At 29.1% G+C, this 10,268-nt stretch overlaps 1 protein-coding gene across 1 annotated transcript; it reads right to left on the reverse strand.

The window, feature by feature from the left end:
* Positions 1–3,595: 3,595 nt before the first annotated feature.
* LOC114423532 (cellulose synthase-like protein E1) lies at positions 3,596–9,181 on the reverse strand. Its single transcript, XM_028390329.1, has 8 exons — positions 8,813–9,181; positions 7,762–8,089; positions 6,729–6,869; positions 6,474–6,608; positions 5,626–5,838; positions 5,281–5,505; positions 4,832–5,179; positions 3,596–4,314 (listed from the first exon to the last, which is right to left on the reverse strand). Exons 1-8 carry the CDS (start codon positions 9,079–9,081, stop codon positions 3,763–3,765), a joined length of 2,211 nt encoding a protein of 736 aa, XP_028246130.1. The 5' UTR covers positions 9,082–9,181; the 3' UTR covers positions 3,596–3,762.
* Positions 9,182–10,268: the final 1,087 nt, after the last annotated feature.

Genomic DNA, 10,268 nt, shown 5'->3' on the forward strand with positions numbered 1-10,268 from the left:
ACCTAAAGATTTTTAATTTGATAGGCTGACTTAATATGTTGAATTTTTAACTAACATCTTTTTATTAAAATTTAACTTTCAATTAAATATTAAAAAAATAATTATAGACTGAAAGTATAAAAGGTTTTATACCGCCATCTAATTATAACATATTTTATATGATAAATTTATTAATTTTTATAATAATTATTTTAAAAACTATATTAACAATGAATGAGTTATAATTGAATGACAAAACATAATCATTAAAATCTTAAATATTTCCAAAAAAAATTATAAAAATATATTTTTTTAAACAATTCAAATAAATTCATCTTAAAAAACATTAGTTCTAATTCACAGTAAAATGACTTATTAAGAAACTAAAATTTTTAATATCTCTGGCAATAATTTTTTTAAATAAATAATTAAAAAAATAAAACAAAAACAAAATTAGGACTTCATCAACATTTTGGTCTCAATGAAATACAATTTTTTTTAGTTCATATAAAAACTTGTTATTCTAATAAGCTCATGTAATGTCATATATTTTTTCGTACAGAGTAAAAGAAGAGAATTTGGGAAATAAATTGAAAGAAAAAAAGACAATATAGAATAAGCTATTTGAATAGATGTAAAATTAAATTCTCATGTTTCCATTAAAATTATTTTTCTACTTCATGTTTACATTCAATGTACTAATTCCTAATAGAAGCATGAAATATACACAAATTTTTAGTTAATGAAGGATAATGTTTACTTAATTTACAAGTTACTTTTCTTTCATTGGTGAATGATCGATGATCAAGTAATCTCTTCAGAAAAACATTTGAAATAATATTTTTAAATAACTACTTTAAAATAATTATAACAACAAGAATAACGACACCATCAGCAATAAATGTAATTATTGTAATACTTTGTCATTTTGTCCCTTGATGAAGAAGAAAGAAAATTCAACAAAAGTAAAAGAAAAATAAATGAGAAAAAAAGGAAATGTAGAATAAAATGTTTGGTTAAATGGGAAACAAAATTCCCAATTGTTTTACAATTCAACTCAATTTTTCACATGGTGTACACATGGAAATGTACGTAATTTCTAACAGAAGCATTAACTTTCCCTAATTTTTAGTTATAAAGGATAAAGGTTAGTCAATTTAGAAGTTATCTTTGCATCATTTTTGAAAGATGATTTTTTTTTATAAGAACGTACTTATATTATTTCTCGAACAACCGGATCAACAATACAATCAGAAATAGTATCTTTGTTACAATGACTTAGTGACCAGCAAAAGAATTTGTCGCTCTAGCTAGTTTATGAGCAACCAAATTTGCTAACTTTTTTTAAAAAAGTATTTGAAATCATTTTCAAACAATTAGCTTATAATCTATAAAAAATGCAATTGCCTTATGATAAAAATAAATAAATAAAATTAAAATTAATATTATAATTTATCATTTTGTCTCTTAATGAAGAAGAAAACAAAATGTTGATGAGAGTAAAATTATCTTATGATAATAATTAAATATAAATAAAATAAATATTATATTTTGTTGTTTTGTCCCTTAATGGAGAAGAAGGGGAAAAATCAACCGGAACTAAAGGAGAATGGATTTGAAAAATACATTGGAGAAAAAGGAAATATAAAATAAGGTATTTGATTAGATGAAAAAGAAAAATCTCATTTGTTAAACAATTAAAACTAATTTTTTATCTCAGTTGATTGGGCATGTATGTAAATTTTTTAGTATTATCTTTAATTCCCATAGATAAAAAAAAAAAAAAAAACTAATTTTTCACATCATGTTTGCATTTCAAGGCAATTTCTAACTAAAGCATAAATCAAAATTTCACTAACATTTTGGTTAACTAAGAATAAAGGTTAATTCATTCAAAAAAGAATAAAGCTTAATTAATTTAGAGGTTATTTTTTCACAATTGGTGAAGGAAGATCAAGTGAGATACCTATTCAAAAAATCATTTGAATTAATTTTTAAACAATTACCTTATAATAATATATAATTACTATAAATATTATTTTGAGTCGACTTTATGTCGTTGATATATATATATATATATATATATATATATATATATATATATATATATATATATATATATATATAAAGTAAATGTTGGGTATAAGAATAAATATATGTGGATATTTAATTTTTATAATTTTTTACATGCATAATTGTCAAGATGTGTCATATGATTTAATGGTGTGTGCGTATGTTTGTTTATTAATCTAAATCCACTTATTTTTTAGGAATATATTAGTAACATACAACTTTTATTGTCTTAAATACACTTAAAATGAAATTTGTTAAAATATCTTTTATAAAAAAAATGAATCTACGTTAGCAATAATAATTATCAAGATGTTTGGCATAACTTTTTTAGTTTTAAAGTTATGTTAAAGTTAAAATTTAAAATAAAAGCTTTGGTTTAATTTTTTTATTTAAAATCATTTTAAGTTAATATATAAAAGAAAAACTTGAAAAAGAAAATACAAATCATTTGACAGTTTAACTCAAAAAGAAAAGTTTGATTCAATTTTAAAGAAAAGTTAAAACTAAAAAAGTTGAGTCAAATATTACCTTAAAATTATTTGATAATTTTTTATTTTTATCCAGGAAAGAGAGGAGAGAGGAGGGAGAGATAAAAGAAAGCAAGGCAAGAGAGAGTGCGAATTTGGTAGAGATGAGAAGGACAAGAAAAAAAAAACATTTTCAAAGTTATTTTTGTATTCTCTTTTATAAAAAGTAAGGTGCTTAATTTCTTAAAAGTTTCAAAATTTTATTTGGTCCAATTTGTCATTAAATAAAAAGAAAAGAAAAAACTAATACCATAGTCTAGGCCAAATTGTTGGATTGCGAGAAAGGGTTTTTTGTGTATTAATATCCAAGGATAAAAAAGAGAATAGCAATAAAAAATAAATCCTAACAAAATTTTTCTCCTTTTAGCACTACTTCATCTCTTGGACTCTAGTTTCTACTCTTTGACCAAATCACACAGCTATTATTCATCTTCTCTACCATAGTCTAGACCATCACCCTTATTCATCCACACACCCCTTATCCATTAAATCCAAATCAATCAAACCAAGCAACCCTCCCCTACCACATCCACCCACAATCTTCACCAGGCCATGATTGTGACCATCAAACCAGCACCAAATTGTTGGATTGCGAGAAAGGGTTTTTTGTTTTTCCAAACTTATTCTTTCAGTCTTATTTATTAATTAAAAACTATCATATTTAAGAATTTGTGATTAATTAGGTGTTAGTGAAAAAGGTTTGAGAGGATGACAGTAATGGGGGAGGAAAAGGTCAAGAAGGGTGTGAAAGAAAGGAAGCTATAGAAGAAAAGGGAATCTAACAATAACAAAAGAGGAGAAAGAGAAAGGATTTTTTATTTTCCAAATTTATCATTTTAATCTTGATTGTTTGATTAAATATATAATAACATCTAAGTATCTGTGATTAATTAGGTATTGGTACATCATTTTTCATGCAAGTTTTTTTTTTCTGATTATGCGAGTAAGCTAACACCCTTGTAAATATTACTTTATCGCAAAATTTTAAATAAACTTGATAAAATCAACTAATAACATTATTTAAATTGATGCCATACATAATTAATTATATTCAATATGGATTCGAGTTCCATTCTGAAGATTTTAAACTAATGTTTTACCTTAAGAATTTCTTGTCACAAAACTCTGAAGCAGGCAAGGGCAAAACTAAATAATGTGCTAATAAACACACTTTATTGTGTGGTCATGTAAAGATGAAGGATATGAATACTCCTAGAGCAAATACTATTGATTTGATGGCAATAGAGCTAGGCAATCTTCCATTGTCCTTCCTTAAGAAAAGTCCTTGGTATATAGGCAAATTGATGAAAACAAGAAAACCACACAATAGAACTTGCAACCCCATTGTCTCATAAGCTCCAATGTCACCTTCACCTAGGATTGCATCCTTCAATACACTAAGAAAACAAAATAAATTGAGCAATGCAAGAGTGGCTAATACAGTGAGCATTGGAGAGGAGGTTCCAAACTCCATTATTTCTTTCTCATGGCGTTTAGAAGCATCTTCTTCAGTAACCTTAGTTGTGATTGTAAAAGTTGATTCTGAGAACCCAAAAAGCTTCAAAATGGTGTCAATGCAGGCAAATAGGTAAGAGCTTGTTCTTTTGTATAGCCATATTCGTTGGTCATTCCACCAACCTTGAAATGTGCCCCCACAGAAGAAAAACTCCAATAAACTATAAGTAGTTTCCCCAACAATGACATATGCAAAAGGTATGAACCATGGACTTGATATCTGATGAATCCACCAAGAATCAATTAAACACATGTATGCTCAATAATAATTATTTATTTGCTTAGAAAAGTTACATGCATAATCACAAATCTATATATGTAGAATAATGATGCATGCACATATTAATAATAATCCTAACATGTTTTTCCACTTTGATTTTGTTTTCTGTTCCCTAAAGACCAATATTATGAACATCTCATTACAAATCCACAACATCTTGAAATCCCAAAGTGAAAAATAAAATTAAAATAAAAATTAATATGTAAATAAAGAGTAAAATAAAACAAGCAGAAAAAAGAAACAGAATTGTAATGACTAACTGAGCTTGCTAAATATGAGTTTCATTCAATAAAAATATAAGTTCCTACAATTCTAAAATACATTTTTACATTCCATTTTATACTACTTCCTTTTTCTACTTTTTCTTTCTCCTGAAACAAAAAACAACAGATTACGAGGGGGAGGGTCCATTTATTTAATTAAGATTAAGCAGTTATGAAAGGGATTGTTTTGTTACCTTGGGAAACAAGGGAATGCCTTTAAGGAGGTACAGTGAAGGGATGATAGAATAGTATAGTGTTGCTAAACAATTAGGTGCCCATAAGCAATAAACACTATATCCCATTTGGAGCCCAAAATTGATCCTTCCAAAACCATACCATGCAGGGCTGTATTTAGAAAGCAAAATTTGCAAGTCTCCTTCAGACCATCTCTTGTGCTGAACAAGTGTTTGAGGCAAGGTAGTTGGAGCTAAACCTAAGAAAGCCTTCCTTGGTGGGTTGTAGTACACTGATTTCCACCCTTGGCACTGTATAGACAATCCTGTTATCACATCCTCCACTGGACACCCATATTTTAAACCCATCTACAATTTAATTAAAACATTATATAACTAAATTAGTCTTAACATTACTCTTACATAACATCATTATGAGAAGTGTGTGAGAGAGAGAAAGGGAGAGGCACCTCTTTTCCCCATAGTGTGTTTTCCTCATAGTTGCAGCTTGCAAGAACCTTTGATTGTTGTTCTAGTTCTTGCAGGTTTGCTTCTTTAAACTGATCATCTTCACTATTCCAGTCATTGCAATATTGATCACTGAATTTCATCCCACAAAGAGACTCTCTCTTGTGAAAGCAACCAGTTCCTGCATACAAGGGACCGCCATAACCATCCAACCCAGGGAACTCCACCTTCATTTACATACAAAATTATGACTATCAATGATAATAGCATGATGATATTATATAAAGTGAAGTAATCACAGCAAAAATTTGCACTGAACCATCTTAATTACTCTACAAATTACTCACCTCTAATATTGATGTTAGACTACCCCCATATAAATCATTCTTAGTGGCATTCTCAAAAGTCTGAGGAAACTGCACATAGGCAATTTCTTGTCCTTTCTCTTCATCCATGAAAAAGCAGAGAGCATCTCTCACTGATTGTGAGTTGTTTGAGTACATGTCACAGTCTACATTTAGAATTATTTTCCCATTGCTGATATTCGAAGAGACCCTTAACTACATGCATTCAAACCAAAGAAAAGAACGTGAGTAATTGTTGCAATTTACATTTCTCATAATCATAACCAGGAACACCAATGACATCACACTTTAACTCAAAACCTTAAGGTTCAGGTTTTATAGATCTTGTCTTCACTAATATGGTGTTCAACCTTCTCATTGTTACAGGATGTGTGACTTCCACCTTATATTTATACTCCAAAAATGAGTAGTCTATCAACCCTATAAAATGTGTACTTTATTTTGAATAAACTTTTTGTACAAAGAGTAATAATACCTAAATATCCTTTCTCACTTCAAATTTTCTGTTAACACTTATTTTTTCTTTATTTCTCCTTTTATATCAGATTCAATCACTTATTATACTTACATGTTTCTCTCTTTTCTCTCTAAGTGTTAAGTAACATTTAGGTGTCTACTCATCATTTGCTCTCTAAGTGTTGTTTTCATTAGTCACCGGTTATTTTCACAACATTTTCTACAAGGAGGAGAGACAGAGGAAGATAAGAGAGAAAAGTGTGAAATTAAGACAAGTGATATGATGGAGAAAAAAAGTGTTGTACAAAATGTGAGAATGTGAAATATAAATATATAAACTAAGAATATTAAAGAATTGTATATAAAATATATACCAATGAATTCATAGCTCCAGCTTTGAAGTTGTGGAAATATTGGGGTCTCTTCTCGCGGGCCAAATACACCAGAGCTGGCAAAACGAACCCATCTACATCTTTTGAATTATTATGGTCCTTTCTATGAAGTAGTATCTAGCAAGAAAAAACAAGATATATACAATTGTAAACAAGCAATGGGGCGTGTGTGTGATGATGACAAATGTCAAAACTTATGCAATTTATTGAATTGATCATGTTAAGAAAGCAATTCACTTGAAGAATTGTGTCATGGTCACGTCGAGAAGAATATGAATCCCACTGAGAAAACCCCATATGCTTTAAACGTGCTTCTTTGGCTACTTCACCAAATTTGGTCGCATCTTCAATGCGTTTTTCCATTTCGTCGTATAATTTCTACAACATGAAACAAAGAGAACTATAATCTCCATAATACAAGAAAAACATAAATTTTATTTATACAACAAATTTTTGCAACAGTATTATGTATTTTCTTCTTCATTTCTGTCACATCACAAATATAATCTTATATTTCTTTCTCTTTGTTCGTTATCTCTCTTTTACGTGTTTAAATTAAGATTTTTTTGTCTAAAAAACATTACTCTAAGAAAAAATTATTATTTATAAAAAGAATAAAATAAGTGTTTGATATATTTTGATAATTATCTAATTATTTTACCAATACATTCAAGTGAAACTGAATTTGATCTTTTAAATAAGGTTTTAAATTTGAGCATATATAAATAGAAAAACATAATTGAAAACGAATTTTAAAGAATTTGTACGAGCAATTGTTGGACAAATCTAGAGTTAGAATTTTCTTTTTATAATAAGAATTGAAGGCTTTCAGTTTAATCTTTTCAATTGAGCACCCTTCGATCTCGATATATTAAATCAAAGTTAAACCATTTAAAAAAATGTTTTAACTTACAAATTGACCATTTAGAGAATGTTTCACAGAACTAAAAGTTAATTAAAGGTTTATAAGCTAGTCAAATCTTATAAGTTATAAACTAAGAACCCTTTAAAATATAAGCAATAATGTGGGCTGTAGCCACCAGAAATGGATCAATGATCCATGTTGACTTTTCACCCTTCATGCATGTTTAATTTTTATATAATTATCATATAACAATTTTGTGAGACCATCATATTAAAATTTATGTTTTCTTTTTTAAGAAAAAATTGTATATATTTAAATAAGACCACACACATATTATCAATTGACTAGTGGCCACACTACCAGACAATTTAGATAGAATAGTTCATTAATTCACTAATTTAGTACCTTAATATTTCCCAGTTCTTTGGCTTGGCTTGGGTCTGTAGGGTAACCTGATGAGACTAAGCTTTTAAAATATGCAGATGGTGACCTGGGTTCCACTTTGAACCTCTTGCAGAATGGGACCCAATGTTTTGCAAAGTTTGAAGCCTCTAGCAGAGCATAGAACGTGATTTGCGATCCAGCATCATCAGAGAGATACACACTCAATTTTTCAGTTGGATAATCATAAGCCATAACAGATAGCACTGTGTTAATCACCATCATTGCTGGCTCAATATCTGGATCTGCTGTGCACACAAATATGTCCACTCTTGGCAACTTTTTCTCATATCTGTTCAGAAACACATTTTTTTCCAATTATGTATCACTCTGGAACTTTTTCATACGATCATACCCATCTATTACCCCTAATAAATGTTACAAAGCATGAAAGCTAAAACAGAAAATAAGACTAATATAATACAAGCATAATATATGGTTTATAACAAGAAATGTGTCAAAAAAATGGAAAATAAATATGTTTTAATCCCTGTACTTTGTAAAACAATTTGTTTTAATTCTTATATTTTATCATTGAACATTTTGATCTCTAAACTTTTAAAAACCAGTATTTCTAATACTTAGGACACACACTACATAAGAAATGCTGTTAATAATATATGTCCTAAGGGACTAAAAATACTTTATTTTTAAAAGTTTAATAACCAAAAGGTTAAATGATGAAATATAAGGACTAAAATCAAGAATTTTAGGAACTAAAATCAATTTTTTTTATAGTTTTTTATGACATCTTCCAACTTTCTTCATAAATAAGTGTAACTTAAGGGTTCGGCTATATGTACTAACTAATCAAGCTTTGTTAGTTCATACATCTTGGCTTCTTTTATCATAAGATAAATCTCATGTTGATGTTACTAATAAAGAGTGAGTCTAGAGTATTTAGTGACCAACATAGAATCTCACCCCTCATAATAGCCAGAAATATTTAAAGAAAAAATGTGGGGGAAAAAAGTGATAGAGGAAATAAAAATATACAGTAAGTAGGTAGCAGTACCTTTGAGAGAGTCTGTTTTTGAAGGGTTGTCTGAACACAAGGTTCCATCTAAGGGCTTGAGTAAGGACCCAGTAAAAGCCAAACCACAGCTCTGAAGCAAGCATACCAAGCCATGCCCAGTTTCCATCTTCACCCTTTGTTATGTGGCTAAATCTGTAATGCCATATAAAGCATATGGCCACAAATAATGAGATTGCAAAGGACCTGTAGATGAACCTTCCTCTGCACCTTCTTGTCTCAAACAATGGGGAGTACTCAACCCTCCCCATAATAACTATGCTAATTATGTGTGTCTTGTTCTACACAATTTGGTTTTTTTGCTATTAGTTGCATTGGTATTTGTAGCCAATACTAAGGCATTATTGGCATTTGAAAGTTTGTATTTAATTGACTTATTTTCCATTGAGTTAGCGTGCCTTTTTTTAAAAGGATATTGCTGCATAATTTGGTGGCTGCTGAGAAAGTGGACAAAAATGAGAAGATGTATGCATCAGGAATGACATGATCAAGACGTGCTCGATTGGGGTTTTATTTTTTTATTTTAAAATCTATTTTACAAAGTAATTTTAAAATAAATAAACTTAAATTATTCGATAAAACTTTAATTTAATTTTAAACTTAAATTATTCAATTAAAACTTAAGGTATGTATAAAAAGTTATTCAACGAAGTGATTCTTATAAGAACTAGTTATGAAATAGCTTAATCTTCGTCCTATTTTAAAAATACAATAGAAAATAGAATTATAAAATAGTTCAATTTGAATTTATTATAATATGCGAAAAAATTAAAACGTTATATTATTATATCTTATTAACTGTAGCTACGGTTTGAAGTATATATCTTCATTCTTCAAAGTGTTTCAATCCAATCGTTTACTGGATTATTTTTATTTGATGGTGGCAAAGTCAATCGAAGAGACACACACAAATTGACATTACCAACGAACATGGGTCTCAAATTTGGCGACGGTGACCGTGGAATCATTTACTTGGATACGCTGGAAACTGAATAGAACTCCAGTGTACACACTACACACCGACATAAAAACTTCTAGTTATTACATTCACCATTCGCATCAAACTACCTCAACCACCTTCATTCTAATTTCCTCATCATGACATTAAAATTGAGTTACGATATTGTTCTATAGAATGTTACACTATTCATCTAAATTTGACTCTGTCCCAAAAGAAAGTGAAAAGAAAGAAAAAAGAAAAAAAAACTAAGTCTCTTTCTAAAAGAAAATGAGGGGAAGAGAGTGCTTCCAACCTAAGGATTAGAGGTTCCTACTTATGGAGAATTCATGGCCATGGCACCCTCCAAGAGGATGCATGTTTTTTTCCAAAAGAGCTTTTGGGAGAGGGAAAAGAACCTCGTGACCAAGCTTCTTTGGGGAGGGGTACTCATTGGGGCCTTATTTGTAATGAAAAAGTTGAGCACCATATAAGTTAGGA

The sequence above is a fragment of the Glycine soja genome, chromosome 8 (genome assembly GCF_004193775.1).
Source record: "Glycine soja cultivar W05 chromosome 8, ASM419377v2, whole genome shotgun sequence".
In the NCBI taxonomy this organism is placed as follows: domain Eukaryota; kingdom Viridiplantae; phylum Streptophyta; class Magnoliopsida; order Fabales; family Fabaceae; genus Glycine; species Glycine soja.

Bases quoted from the DNA above. Each gene is read 5' to 3' on its own strand.
- LOC114423532 (XM_028390329.1), bottom strand. From the start codon at position 9,081: ATGGGGAGGGTTGAGTACTCCCCATTGTTTGAGACAAGAAGGTGCAGA. The intron at 5,506-5,625 runs GTGAGTAATTTG...ATGTAAATGAAG, and splicing joins GTCTAACATCAATATTAGAG to GTGGAGTTCCCTGGGTTGGA. The intron at 5,180-5,280 runs GTGCCTCTCCCT...ATTAAATTGTAG, and splicing joins ACACACTATGGGGAAAAGAG to ATGGGTTTAAAATATGGGTG.